Below are 15256 nucleotides of genomic sequence, written 5' to 3'. Positions count from 1 at the left end.
CTAGGGTGAATTTGTAGTCTTAGTTCACTTAACTCTTAAGTCTTAGAATACTTAGTTGGCATTCTAGTGGGAACATTTCATGGCACTAAATATGATTCTAGAATATCTTGAAGTATGTATTGTTTATAATATGGTCCAAAATTCAAGTCAACTACTTTATCTGGTGCTTTTTCTGGTGGTCTAGTGCTGGGAGGGTCGGGGAGAGGGTAACTGGTTGCTTCGGATTTAGAGCAAAGTTGTATGTCTTTCTAAAAAGTCAAGGGTCACGTTAAGGTTAATTTGTTTTTCTTAAAATTACAAAATAAGTAGTATATGCATACAGTATTGTCGTAAAAGATTCATACAGTATGAAAGGATACAGAACAAAATATGAAATGCCCCCATCTTTCTACTTCTGACTCCTACTCCCATCCCCGAAGGTAGCAGGGGGTTACACCATCTTTTAGTCTCTCAAGTGTAATTTTTTTTCAAGTACAGATGAGTTTCATGTAGCTTTAGACCTTAACCTCTCCACCTCCGGATATTAGATTGTGACTTCCCTCCATGATCATTGAACTCATGTTGTAGAACAACCTAAAAGAGCTTTAAGCTTGATCTTCACATTACATAAGATGTGGTTGCTTACTCACTCTTTGAATTAAAAAGAAAAGAAAACTAAGTTATCTGAGATTGCACTCCTAAGATTCACTTATCTGTTTCCTTTAATGCCTATCCAAGTGTACAGAAATACATGTCATGACCCATGTGAAGAGATGAGTCCCACTGCCAAGTTGAGTGAACTATTTCAGAGAATGATACAAACCAAGTGAGTTGTTACTATTAATTAAAAGAGGACCTTGAGAAATAAAAAAGTCACATCATCCCTGATTCATAATCAATGGACTTAAACCAATGAAGTAAAGCCATAGAGGTGGTATTGATAACGAGCCTCTCCTTGGTCTGACTCTAGTCAGGCTGCTCTGAATTCTCTTCCTGACTGGGCCTTGACTTTTGTACTTGTGTGTCCATGTTTGCATCGCCCAATTTTAGTGAGAATCCTGCTAAGTCGGTTTAGCCAGAATGCCCCAGGACTGGTGTCTGGTCATGTTCCTCAACTGATCATGTTCCCCATCCTCCATCATCCCCCAGCTGATGTGCCTGATCACCCTGGCCTGCCTTCAGCAAGGACCCTTTGAGGTCCCCTCTTATCCCTGATTGTCTCCTCTCTGTAATTTTCTACCCACTGACACCCTCCCACCCTGCTCCTTGGCTGTAAATTCCTACTTTTTCCTGTTGCATTTGGAGTTGAGCCCAAGCCCACTGTGGTCCCTATGTCTATCACAATAATCCCCCTGAATAAAGTGTACCTTGCCAATTCTTTAACAAGTGTCATGAATAGTTTTTTCTGTAACAGTACTCAGTACATTCTAACTTTGTAAACTTTATTTTGATGTCCTTGAAATCAGAATCAGTTCATATTCAGGAAGAGATTTTTTAGGGGGACTTATCTCAAGTCAAAACTCCTGAGATAATTTTAATGGATTCCAAAAAGAAGAGATATTACAGTCATGGTTTCCAACCATTACACATTAAAACTAGAAATTAATGCTAAGCAGATAACAAAAGCTTACCATCTAAAAATATTAAAAAATATTCTAAATAACATTTGGATGAAGGAGGAAATTCAAGATTATTGGGAAATAAATGATGAGAATCCTATAAATCATCACTATGGGTTGTGGCCCTAGCTGTGATCTCAGAAGAATTTATAGCCCTAAGTTCTTTCATAGTTAAGCAAGAAATATTACAATATAAACAAAACATTCAATTCAAAAAACTATAAACGAACAATAAATTGAAAGGAATTATTAATGATGAAAGTAGAGATAAATGCATTGGAAGACAAAAACAGAGCAACAGCAAAAAAAAACTAAAGTAGAATTGATACATTAAACCAAAATTGGTTCTTGGGGAAAAGACAAATAAATAATAAGTCTGATTGAGAGGGAAAACACAAATCAATGATATTAGAAATGAGAAAGCCTTTTTTAAAATTATAAAAAAATTCTTGTGACAATTTTATGTGGGTAAATTTTAAGGTCAAAATAAAATAGACATACATGTAAATTAGTAATACTAATGTAAGAGGAAGTATAAAATCTGGGAGGGACACCTGGGTGGCTCTGTTGGTTAAGTATCTGCCATTGGCTCAGGTCATGATCCCAGAGTCCTGGGATGGAGCCCCGCATCAGGCTCCCTGCTCTGCAGGAAGCCTTCTTCTCCCTCTCCCACTCCCCCTCCTTGTGTTCCCTCTCTCACTGTGTCTCTGTCAAATAAATAAATAAAATCTTTAAATAAATAAATAAATAAATATAAAAATAGGGGCGCCTGGGTGGCTCAGATGGTTAAGCGTCTGCCTTCGGCTCAAGTCATGATCCCAGAGTCCTGGGATTGAGCCCACATCAGGCTCCTGGCTCAGCAGGGAGCCTGCTTCTCCCTATCCCTCTGCTCTCCCCCTGCTCATGCTCTTTCTCTCTCTGTATCTCTGTGTCTCAAATGAATAAATAAAAAATCTTTAAAAAAAATAAAAATAAAAATAAAATAATATGTCATTACCAAATAGTGCATGTTACAGAAATTCAAAGTTATTTTAGCTGTAGGGGGGAAAATATGATCTCAAGATGCATGCTAAGAAATATATTATTGAGGGACGCCTGGGTGGCTTAGTCGGTTAAGTGTCTGCCTTTGGCTCAGGTCATGATCCCAGGGTCCTGGGGTGGGGAGCCTCCTTCTCCCTCTACCTGCTGCTCCCCGTCCTTGTGTGCTCTCTCTCACTCTTGCTCTATCTCTGGCAAATAAATAAAGATAAAGTCTAAAAAAAAAAGAAATACAGTATTGAATAAAATTCAGAAGGCATTCCAACTATTAACATGATATTAACATGATATAAGACATCTATAAGAAACCTAATTAAACATATTTAAAGGTGAAATGGTAGAGACATTCCAATTAGATTCAGAAGCTAGATATAGGTGCCTATTTTCACAGATTTGTTCTGTACTATTTGCTCTCATTAGCCAATACACAAAGCAAGAAAGTGAAATGTGGTCTAAACATTCCAAAGAAAGAGTAAAATTGCTTTTATTTGTGGATAATATGCATGTCCTCTTAGAAAATCTAATGGAAACCACTGAAAAATTATTAGGATTCACTAGAGTGAAAGAATACAATATAAATACAGAGATATCAATAATGTTTCTGTATATAATTTTTTTCAAGATTTTATTTATTAATTTGACAGAGAGAGACACACAGAGAGAGAGGGAACACAAGCAGGGGGAGCTGGAGACAGAGAAGTAGGCTCCCCGCTGAGCAGGGAACCCGACGTGGGGCTCAATCCCAGGACCCTGGGATCATGACCTGAGCCGAAGGCAGATGCTTAACGACTGAGCCATGCAGGCACCCCCTGTGTATTTTTTTTTTTAAGATTTTATATATTTATTTGAGAGAGGGAGAATGGGCATGAGAGGGGGGAGGGTCAGAGGGAGAAGCGGGCTCCCTGCTGAGCAGGGAGCCCAGTGCGGACTGGATCCTGGGACTCCAGGATCATGACCTGAGCCAAAGGCAGTTGCTTAACCAACCGAGCCACCCAGGCACTCCCCTCTGTATATTATTAATACACAGAAAATGTAATGGAGCAAAACAAGCCCATTCACTTTAGTAACAAAAACTGTAACAGGGGCGCCTGGGTGGCTCAGTTGGTTGGGCGACTGCCTTCGGCTCAGGTCATGATCCTGGAGTCCCTGGATCGAGTCCCGCATCGTGTTCCCTGCTCGGCGGGGTGCCTGCTTCTCCCTCTGACCCTCCCCCCTCTCATGTGCTCTCTCTCTCTCATTCTCTCTGTCTCAAATAAATAAATAAAATCTTTAAAAAAAAAAAAAAACTGTAACAGGATTGAGCTTCACAAAGAATATATAACACCTATTTGAAAACAATCTAAAAACTTTCCTTTAAATAAAACATAAGAGATCTGAAAGTGGAAAACTATTCAATTTAATATTCCTGCACAGGAATACTCCATAGTATAAAGATAGCAATTCTCTCAAAAGTTATACATTGAATTAAATTAATAAATTGAAAGAAACACTAATAAAAATTCCAATGTGAGTTTTATCACTAGGTAGAAGCTGGAAGGAGAGATTTGACAATTTGATGTTAAATTTACTTAGAAGTTAATACTCCAATTTAACCCAGGAATTTAAAAAATTACATTAAAAAAAGAATTACAGGAGGTGTCATGCCATAGAAAATACCAAGATTTATTAAAAATTAGATTGGGGGCACCTGGGTGGCTCAGTCGTTAAGCGTCTGCCTTCAGCTCAGGTCATGATCCCAGGGTCCTGGGATAGAGCCCCGCATCAGGCTCCCTGCTCCGTGCGGAGTCTGCTGTTCCCTCTCTTGCTGTGTCTCTCTCTGTCAAATAAATAAATAAAATCTTTAAAAAAAAAAAATTAGATTAGGGAAAAAAATGGGAGAAGTAATAAGACCAGAAGATCAGTAGACCAAAAACAAGGCTATATACATGGGAATGTATGGGTGAAGTTTGGTAGAACATAAAGTTGGCATCTCAAATTAAAAAAAAATTGAATTAGTTGATAAAAGGAGCCAGATCAATTGATGATCCATGTAGGGAAAAAAAATGTTAAATCTCTACTTTGTTTCTTTGTTTTTTTTTTTTAATTTCTTTTTTTTTTTTAAGATTTTATTTATTTGAGAGAGAGAGAATGAGTGAGAGAGAGCATGCACATGAGAGAGGGGAGGGTCAGAGGGAGAAGCAGACTCCCTGATGAGCAGGGAGCCCGATGCGGGACTCGATCCCGGGACTCGATCCCGGGACTCCAGGATCATGACCTGAGCCGAAGGCAGTCGCTTAACCAACTGAGCCACCCAGGCATCCCTCTACTTTGTTTCTTAAGCACAAACATTTCAGGACAGTGGATTTAGGAACTAAATATGAAAAAGAAAAATGACAGCATAAGAGTAAATACTTTTAAAAATATGTTCAGGGTAAAGAAGGCTGTTCCAAGCCATACAAAATTCACTATATAGTGATTTTAGGATTCTGAACAATGAAGGGTAAAGTTTAAAAAACAAATAATAGGGGCACTGAGCTGGTTCATATTAATAGATGGACAAATGTGCTGCAAAGTTTGAAAGTGATTCTTAGGGGCTTTATCTTTCTACATTTTATATTTATGTATTTTAATTTCATATAACTTAATTAAATTGCTTTTATTTTTAGAAAAAATAATTTATTAATACACAGAAAAAAGAGGAAAAAATCTAATTGCTCTCCACAGTCATAAGATTTATTTCAAATTTAGGTTTGTCCCATAGGCTATCATTTACATATATATATATATATAATTTTAAAGATTTTATTTATTTGACAACGAGAGACACAGCGAGAGAGGGAACACAAGCAGGGGGAGTGAGAGACGGGGAGAAGCAGGCTTCCCATGGAGCAGGGAGCCCGATGCAGGGCTCGATCCCAGGACCCTGGGATCATGACCTGAGTGGAAGGCAGATGACGCTTAACGACTGAGCCACCCAGGCGCCCCTAGGCTATCATTTAAATATAGACACATTTTCTATGTGAGCTGTAGTCTGTACATAGCTATTTAGGAACCATGGCATGATATTCAAAGTCGATTTCTTAGTTTAAGGGGGAAAAAAATGAAGATACTATATAGTTTATTTTAAAAAGTTAGTACCTAAATCTCTCAATATCAACAATTCTAACTACAATAAATGAAATTTCTTCCTTCTTTTATATTTTGTTATCTGCAAATTCAAAACTTCCAAGAACCCATTTCCATGCAGTGCTCCTTTCTAATATAGTGTTCACAGGTAAGCACATACTCACAAATCTATGGAGCAATCATAGACATTTATCTTAAGAGTGAATAAAGTTTCATTTTACTAAGATCAGCAGAGTAAAAGCACATGCTAACAGTGTAGTGATGGTCTTCATCAATACACAAATATTGAACAAAAAGACTACAAATCACAAAACATTCCAGTAGTACCGCAGATGTTTCTGATAAAATGTGACATTTGTTTTTCAAGCAAATGACTAAAATTGGGCACCTCTGCCTATTTGATTATTTCTTCAGGTGGATGATGCTGAAGAGCCTGACAAAACAGGGGAAAATAAAGCACCCAGTAAGTTCCAGTCCGTAGGAGTGCAAGTAGAAGAAGAGAAGTGGTGAGTCCATTTGCATTTGTCCTCTTTCGTCTTGATATTGGCAAGTATGGTACCAGTATTTTCCCCTGACATAAACCTACAAGATTCAGTGATATTTTCCATTAAGTTTGGAAGCATTTAGCTGATTCCCTCCTCTACTTTAATACTGGAAACCACTCAATTTAAGTTTTTGCTAGAATATTAGAGTAAGCACATCACATCCACATACACATAAACACTGTGTGCAGTACTGTTGTGTTGCCAAACCATTCTTCAAAAAACCTTCCCATTTTGGACTGTAGACTTTTTAAGAGAAGAGGACTTATCTTATTCCTATGTTTATTCCTAGCACTTAATTGTGTCTGGTGTTTAGTATGTACTCAATGATGAAGAGGGAAGGAAGGAAGGAAGGAAGGAAGGAAGGAAGGAAGGAAGGAAGGAAGGAAGGAAGAAAGGGAGGGAGGGAGGGAGGGAGGAAGGAAGGAAGGAAGAAAAAAAGAAAAGATCTATCATTATCTTGAATCACCAGTTCCTTTAGATTGCTCTTTAAAATAATCCTACTCTAGAGTCTTAATATCTAGACTTGGGAAGTTTAGAGTTTCAGAAACTAGAAGGAACTTCTGAAGTCACTACATTCATTTTATAAATGAGAACTTGATCTAGAGAGGTATGTGAGTTTCTCAATAAAACTGTGAGGTACATGATGGGTAGAACTATGTTTTATTGATAGTAGTACCCCCAGCTTCTAGAACTGTGTTTTCACATACTAAGTATACAATATATATTGGTGAATGAAGTAGAACTGCAGTTAAAGTAGGAGAAAGAGCTCTATATTATAAATCAGAGCATCAGCTCAACTTTGCCACTCACTTTCTGTGTGTTGATTAGAAGGAATCAGTTGGAGGTCATCCATCCATCCATCTATCTATCCATCCAATAAATATCTACAGACTGCCTCCCACATACAAGGCTACATGCAACATAAACTGAGTATCTGGAAAAAGGTTATGCATCAGTTTATAGAAGATGTGTAATTTCAGAGCCTTCCAGTATTGACACTGCACTTGTATCTAAGAGGTTTTCAATATATGTATATATAATATTTTCTATAATTTCATAAAATTATACAATGTTGGAAGCCCAGAAAATCGACACAACCATTGTGGAAACTAATATGACAAAAGTCGGCAATAGTCATATATGTATCCACACCCAACGACCCAATACACACATTCATGGAGCTATCGTGAATGAAATTACTCAAAGGAAGGAAACCAATTGCGGGACATTATCTATCATTGTAAAAGAAAAATAATAATTACCAAACGTCAAACATTAAGAGAATATTTTTATAAATTTTAGCACATCACCAAGGTAGAATAAATAGCTATTAAATGTATTTTGTAAAGAAGATACAGAAACATGGAGAAATCACCATGATACAATGTTAAGTGAAAAAGCTGAATACACAATATCCATGTAGTCCATAAAGATGGACACAAACTGAAATGTAATCTGTAAAGATGGTATGTTTAGGAGTGATTTTTTTTTTTACTCTAAAATATTTACTCACTGTATCTACCTCAAATTTTAGTAATCATTATTTTCAAGGCAACCCTTCTGATACTTGTTCCTTTAAGTGTTTTGGAAAATTTTTTGAAAATGTTAACACAGGAGACATGAATGACTCATGGTAAGAAAACATATTCTTCCTTTCCCCACTGGCCCAACCTGCTTGTTTTCCTTAATGGTGTGGTGGTTAACAGCACAGACTCTTGAGCCAGAACACCTAGATTCAAATCCTGGCTCTACCGCATGATCAAGTTAATAAATAGCTTTGTGCCTTGGTTTCCTTACATGTAAAAAGAGGGATAATAGGTGGTTTCTGGTCCAGCATGCAAGGAATTTAGAAGTTGTCACTCTGTCCTAAAAAGTAAAAAGGTAACAAACTGAAAAATCAACAACTCTTCCTCAATCAGTCAGAGAAGTTAAGAGCAGAGGGCAAACCCCTGCCCCCAAAATTGGAGAGACAGACATACAGACATAGAAAAAACCAGAGTAGAAACCCACAAGCAAAAACGTCCGTGGGAAGCAGTGCCAGGGCAGGAACACCTAAACTGCACTGATGAGCTGCTAGAGGCTCAGTGAGGACAAGTCTGAGAGTGAAATATTTCAGGGGGACCCAGTAATGGGGGAGAGGGGGTATCTCCATAGTTTTGTGAGTTACCTCCAGGAGGTTACCAAGTCCTCACAGTCAAAATCAAAGAAAACTCCCCTGGTGCTTCCAGCAGAGAAAGGAGAAACCACCTTGAAATATGCCAGAGCATTCTAAATAAGATCTGCCCTCAAGAGAAACTACTTTACCAGAGCCTAACCTGTTGTCTTATCAGAGTCTAAACTACCTGGGGGAAGGGAAGTACCCAACTCCAGCTCCCTCTGGCCTTACATGTGGAAGAAGCAGAACACCCGACTCCTGCCCCCTCTAGCCACACAAGGTGGAGAGAAACTGAAAAGCACTGTTGAAGTTCATGGTCCTGGGGTGCAGGTTTACCAAAAGATCTTCTAATCAATCAGAATGCTTCACCACAGTTCCTTTTACCCAGGACACCATGCCTACTTTTCTTTTTTCTTTTTTTTTCTATTTTTTTTTTAAGATTTTATTTATTTATTTGAGAGAGAGAGAGAGAAAGCACAGAGGGAGAGTGTGAGGGAGAAGCAGGCTCCCCGCTGAGCAGAGAGCCCAATGCGGGACTTGATCCCAGGGCCCCGGGATTACGACCTGAGCCGAAGGCAGACGCTTAACCGACTGAGCCACCCAGGCGCCCCCATGCCTACTTTTCAACAATAATTTACAAAGCGTACTAAAAGGTAAAAAGCACAGTTTAGAGTGACTGAACAAGCATCAGAACCAGAGTCAGATATGGCAGGACTACTGGAATTATCAGACCAGGAATTTTTTAAAACTATGATTAATAATGCTAAGTGCTTTGATGGAAATAGTAGACAGCATGTAAGAACAGATGGAAAATGGAAGCAGAGATGGAAATTCTAAGAAAGGATAAACAAGATTTGCTAGGGATCAAAAACACTGGAACAGAAAGGAAGACTGCCTTTGATGGGCTCATTAGTAGACTAGACACAGCTGAGCAAAGAATCTCTGAGCTTGAGGGTAAAATAATAGAAATTCCTCAAACTAAAAAGCGAAGAGAAACAAACTGGAAAACAAAAACAAAAACCAGGATTTCCAAAAACCGTGGGACAACTGTAGAAAACACATGCATAGGGTCACCTGGGTGGCTGAGTTGTTAAGCGTCTCCCTTCGGCTCAGGTCATGATCCCAGGGTCCTGGGATCGAGCCCTGCATTGGGCTCTCTGCTGGGGGAGGGGGCGGGGCGGCGCTGCTTCTCCCTCTCCCACTCCCCTGCTTGTGTTCCCTCTCTCACTGTCTCTCTCTCTCTCTGTCAAATAAATAAATAAAATCTTTAAAAAAAAATTTTTTTTAAAGAAGAAGAGCATCTGAGAAAGAATAAGTGAAGGCCAAATGAAGACTTTTTTTTCCTCATTCTTTTCTTTTTTCATGTCTTTTATCTCATAAGTTTCCCAACAAACCAGTGAGAACTCTCAACTCAAACACAGAGCTTGTCCAAAACCAAAGAGTTAATAAGACAGAGAAGCCTGACTTGGAATGCCAGTGTCCACACCTACACTCTGAAATGTTTGTGACCCCCCTCCCTTAGAAGAGGCCTAAGTTATGAGTGACTTGATCCAGAGGATGCATTCTGTCCTCAAGTTCAAATGATGGAGACATCTGGAGATGCAGAGAGCTCTGTTCTAAAGGTGTCTTAGAGTCCATCCTTTTTCAGCCTGAAAGGCTATGGGAACTACTTGAACTAACAGCCTTTCTTTAAAAGCTAATCATCACTAGCTGCTATGGAATCAGTTAATTGTAATTAAGTCCTCATTAATGTACAATTAAGATGCTTGCCACTCCTTAACTAGCCAATAACCAGAAATCAGTGAGAACATAGCTGATGAGCCTTTCCAAACCTCCAGGGTCAGGATTAGGTACCTCTATCTGAAACTTGTCAAAATGCTCCAGGAACCTGTTCCATAGTCTTTTCCAAAAACACAATGGAGCGCTTAGCAGGTACGTGTATGTAGCCTGTTTTCCATACATACGGAAGCAACAGAAACCTGTTAAGAACTCAGATAGAGCACTTCTGCTACTACAGACTTCAGGGTAATGGGAAGCCCCAGAAGGCTGCAGCCTGGGCTGGTCCTTAGACACCATCTTATCCCTCAGGCACACAGAGAAGTGTCCTGCCCTGACTTACAGAGCAACCTGGTATTGAAACTAGGAGGCAGCTCCAGGCTCCACATTTCAAGTCTCATACCCTCTCTGCTCCATTCTGCTAACACTCAGATGTACTGTCTGAAGTCAGATGTACTTGTCTGTATTCAAAGGCAATTTGAATACAAATTGCTTGTATGTAAATGGATTGAGTAACAGCAATGATACAAAGAATGGGAGGGAGGAATTAGGATTATTTAACTACACGGTACTTGCACCACTCCCGAAGTGGTATAGGGTTATTTGAAAGCAGACTTGGGTGAGTTGTAGAATGTATAGCGCAAACTCTAGGGCAACCATTAAAAAGAGTAAAAGAAACACAGCTGACCCTTGAACAACACAGGTTTGAACTGTGCAGGTCCACTTACACGCAGATTTTTTACAGCGTAATATTGTTAAGTGCATTTTCTCTTCCTGATGATTTTCTTAATAACATTTTCTTTTCTTTAGCTTACTTGATTGTAAGAATACAGTACACAATAGGTATAACATACAAAATATAGACACAATCCATGAAAAAAGTAATTGATAAACTCTGGACCTCATTAAAATTGAAAGCTTCTGCTCTGTGAAAGAGCGTCATGAGAATGAGAAGACAAGCCACACACTGGGAGAAAATACTTGCAAAAGACATATCTAATAAAGGGCTGCTATCCAAAATATACAAAGAACTCTTAAAACTCAATAATAAGAAAGCAAACAACCTGATTTTAAAAATGGGCAAAAGACCTTAACAGACCCCTCCCCAAAGAAGATACATAAATGGCAAGTAAGCATATAAAAAGATGTTCCACATCATATATCATTAGGGAATTGAAATTTAAAACAACAGTGAAATACCACTACTCACATATTAGAATGGCCAAAATCCAAAACACTGACAATACCAAATGCTGGTAAGGCACTCTTAAGTCTCATTCATTACTGGCAGGAATGCAAAATGGTCCATCCACTTTGGAAAACAGTTCGGCAATTTCTTACAAAACTAAACATACTCTTACCATATAATCCAGCAATCGAACTCCTTGGTATTTACCAAAGGAGTTGAAAACGTACGCTCACACAAAAACCTGCACGCGGATATTGATAGCAGCTTTATTCATAATTGCAAAACCTGGAACCAACCAAGACATCCTTCTGTAAGTGAATGAGTAAATAGGCTGTGGTATAGCCAGACAATGGAATTTTATTCAGCATTAAAAAAGAAATAAGCTATCTGGCCACAAAAAGACATGGAGGAAACTTAAATGCATATTACTAAGCAAAAGAAGCCAATCTGTGGAATTCCAACTACATGACATTCTAGAAAGAAAGCAACTATTGAGATAGTGAAATAATGATTAAGAGAGTAAGAGGAATGTTAGGCATAGCAAAGAGGATTTTTAGGCCAGTGAAACTACTTTGTATACTACACTACTACAATGGTGGATGCATGTCATTATCCATCTGTCTAAACCCAAAGAATGTACCCCCCACCAAGAGTGAACCCTAACCTAAACTACAAACTTTGGATAGTACTGATGTGTCAATATAGGTTCGGCATTGTAACAAATGTACCACTCTGGTGGGGGATGTTGATAAAGGGGAGATCCGGGGGCGGAAGAGGGGAAAGGGTATATAAGAAATCACTGTACTTTCTGTTCGACTTTGTTGTGAATCTAAAACTGCTCTAAAAAACAAAGTTATTGGCTTCCCATCCCTCACACCAGCGGCTCACTCCGCATTTTACCATGCCTTTCACCCGAGACCCCTTCCAGCACCCTACGTTGGATAACGATGATACCTTCCTGGGAAAACTCCGGGCTTCCAAGAAACTGCCATATAAGAACCCAGCTCACCTTGCTCAGCAACAGCAACCCTGGAGTCGGCTCAGCTCAACTCCCACAATCACCTCCATGAGGCGGGATGTTTCTTTTTTTGATCCTGAGATACCAAAGGATGACCTGGATTTCTGCTTAGCAGCCTTGTACAACCACCACACAGGGACATTCAAGAACAAAAGTGAGATACTCTTACACCAGGAGACCACCCAGGATACCCGTGGAATCATCAAGACCCAATTCCCTGGAGAACTTTTACCCCCTCCTCCGCCACCTTCCATCACTTCCCGAGCTAACATCAGACACTGGATCAACCCTAAGAAGGAGTCTATCCACAGCATCCAGGGATCCATAGTGTCCCCTCACACTGCAGCCACCAATGGAGGCTACTCCCGAAAGAATGATGGTGGCTTCTTCTCTACCTAATGTTGACAGGTCCCTGGACTAAATTAATCATAATGGAACATCCTGCTGCCCACCTCCATTAAATAGAATTGTGCTGGATGAAGCCTCAAGTGTGTTACCCATGGACTTAAGAGTTGCCACTTGACTGCTCTTAAAATGTGGGAGGGAAGTTTTCCAACTTCTAGAAACTAGTCCTGCTGGACATATTTGCAATTTGGAAAGTCATCTTGCTGAAAAGCTAAGGATTTAGAACAAAACAGCACATGGGGCACCTTTGTGGCTCAGTTGGTTAACCATCTGACTCTTGGTCTCAGCTCAGGTCTTAGGTCTCGGGTCGACTTTAGGCCCCACATTGGGCTGGGTGTGGAGCCTACTTAAAAAAACAAAACAAAAAACAGTACTGTGTTTGGCAGGGGACAGGTATTCATATTTTGTAAACTGGACTCATTCCAAACATAGAAATATCCATTCAACATTTCTTGCAAACTTGTATGTCAGCCACTGAGCTAAGTGTTGGGGAAACAAGAGTGGACGTAGCTCATTCTCTTAATGAGCTTACCACACCATAATTCTGGTAACTCTGTGTAGTGTTAACGTTCATGCTGAGGTCACACTTAACATATTTCAGACCTTCCGGTTTTAGTCATCTGCTGGGCTCTACTTTTCCATAAGGGTTCCATCTTCCTGGACCTGGCTCCTTGCCACTGTTCATTCTCTTATTTTGCTATCTTCTTGCCTGGGAGTCCATTCCTTTTTGTCAGTTTGTGCTGTGAAATACAGCTCTTGATTCTTATAAATGTGGTTCAACAACCTGGTGCTTGGGCTTGAAGGTACCTAAAAAAATAAATAAATAAATAAAATAAAATAAAAAACAAAGTTATTAATTAAAAAAAGAGGAGTAGTAGATAATAGTGTTAGCCTCAGAGTGTTGTCTTAGGGTGTGTGGTGTAATATACATAAAACTTTTAGAAAAATACCTGACATATAGGAAGCACTGTAAAAGTGTTTCCTATGCTATTATGCACCCAAGTAGAATCTCTCTAAAGAGCAAAGTCTCAAGAAAGCAATTATACCACCTTTTCTGAAACAATAAGAAAATTATCTCAATTTTAAAATTTTGCTTTAAACATTTCCCCTGCAGTCAACTATTCTGTTTTATCAAATAAACACCCTAACATGGATCCAACTACAGGAATGCTAAATACTGCATTCTTTGGACACACCTAATAACAACCCCAAAATTTTGAATGAGCCACTTTTACTGTGTTTTGAAAAAGTTGAACATTTAATGAATTACTGAAGTTTGCAGGATGGTCAGTTTCTCAGTCCTTTGGTTTATTTCAGAGTCATCTCCCAAAAGGACTGGCAACCCCAATTTTCCTGCTTAATTTTTCAAAACATACCCTTCCTCAAAGGTCACTTTATAGTTAACTGCTGTAAAGTAAATAAGCATTTAAATGGATGTTAATGATTGTTTTCAACCTCTCCAAAAGAAATCCATTGTCAAACAGGGATTACGTACAATTTCTGTCTCTAATTAGGATTCTTTTCTTACAATTCTGCTGGTAGTAATTCATTTAGATAGGATCTTAAAAAGCAAAACTGGGCAAATGAGATTATCTAATGACAGCTAAGGGATTTTTTTTTTAATTATCTAGTGATAAGTTGTTTTCAGGTTGAATGACTAGTATGATCCATCTCTTCCTTCCCCAAATAGACAGACTGATACACAACTGTAACCTAACAAAAAGTGAGAGAAAGGAAATAGAGCCAGAGAAAGAAAGAGATCATACAAAGAGAGGAAGATTAACTAAGACTTTGTAAGAGGCCAAGAAACTCATTATCACCTTCTGAATCCATCACAATTTAGGAACCAAAACTAACACACCAAAGTCCACCTGGCTGATTTGTCTATGAAGGGGTAGACTTTTAAATCTAGGTGTTCTGCAGTGCTACAAATTAAAACAAAAGGAATAAGTTAATAACTCATTAGTAAAATGTACTAAGTAACCAATCTGCTCCAAAAAGAGGACTCTAAATGGAGTATTCTAAAAATCTCCCTGGTGTATTTGCAGACGGCCATGATGTCCTCAAAATGTCATCCATAGCAGATGTGCCACATCCCTTCTCCAGGGCTACCTTGTGGTGGGGACCGTGCCTTGAGGAATGCTGTCTAAAGGTCACTGGTTTAAATGCCATGGCAGCGCCAAACCAGGGATAACGAATGCATGCAAGAAGACTGTTTCTCTTAAGCTAGTGAAGAAATTCCTCATCTCCATCAAAGATTAGCTGTCTTTCCCCAATTCCTGTTTCAAGGGTCAGCTAGTGGCCCGTTGGATAGGATCCACACAGCATACAGTATTTGTTGATATGCGGAACTGACTGATTTCAAGCAAAGCCGGGCAATCTTGCCAACACCTCCCGCTCTGTCTCTGCTCTGTATCCCAATGCCTC

General features: G+C 39.1%; 2 protein-coding genes across 7 annotated transcripts in view; both read left to right on the top strand.

Annotated features, from left to right (window-relative positions):
- DLGAP1 (DLG associated protein 1) overlaps positions 1–15256 on the top strand; it is a 313149-nt gene that overhangs the window by 253752 nt on the left and 44141 nt on the right. For all 6 annotated transcript variants that reach the window (XM_021686214.1, XM_021686213.1, XM_021686218.1 and 3 more), the window contains one exon: positions 6156–6247. In XM_021686214.1, the coding sequence (XP_021541889.1) occupies positions 6156–6247 (92 nt within the window). The remainder of the gene's footprint in view (positions 1–6155; positions 6248–15256) is intronic.
- Positions 12308–12823, top strand: LOC123326623 (protein C1orf194-like). The gene is made up of 2 exons (XM_044920914.1): positions 12308–12386; positions 12504–12823. Exons 1-2 carry the CDS (start codon positions 12308–12310, stop codon positions 12821–12823), a joined length of 399 nt encoding a protein of 132 aa, XP_044776849.1.

Source organism: Neomonachus schauinslandi, chromosome 14 (genome assembly GCF_002201575.2).
Source record: "Neomonachus schauinslandi chromosome 14, ASM220157v2, whole genome shotgun sequence".
NCBI lineage: Eukaryota > Metazoa > Chordata > Mammalia > Carnivora > Phocidae > Neomonachus > Neomonachus schauinslandi.
This window is presented reverse-complemented; position numbering and strand designations above follow the sequence as displayed.

Excerpts from the sequence above, each read along its gene's own strand:
- LOC123326623 (XM_044920914.1), top strand. The coding sequence starts at position 12,308 with ATGCCTTTCACCCGAGACCCCTTCCAGCACCCTACGTTGGATAACGAT. Across the intron at positions 12,387-12,503 it reads GGGAAAACTCCGGGCTTCCA|AGATACCAAAGGATGACCTG; the intron begins AGAAACTGCCAT and ends TTTTTGATCCTG.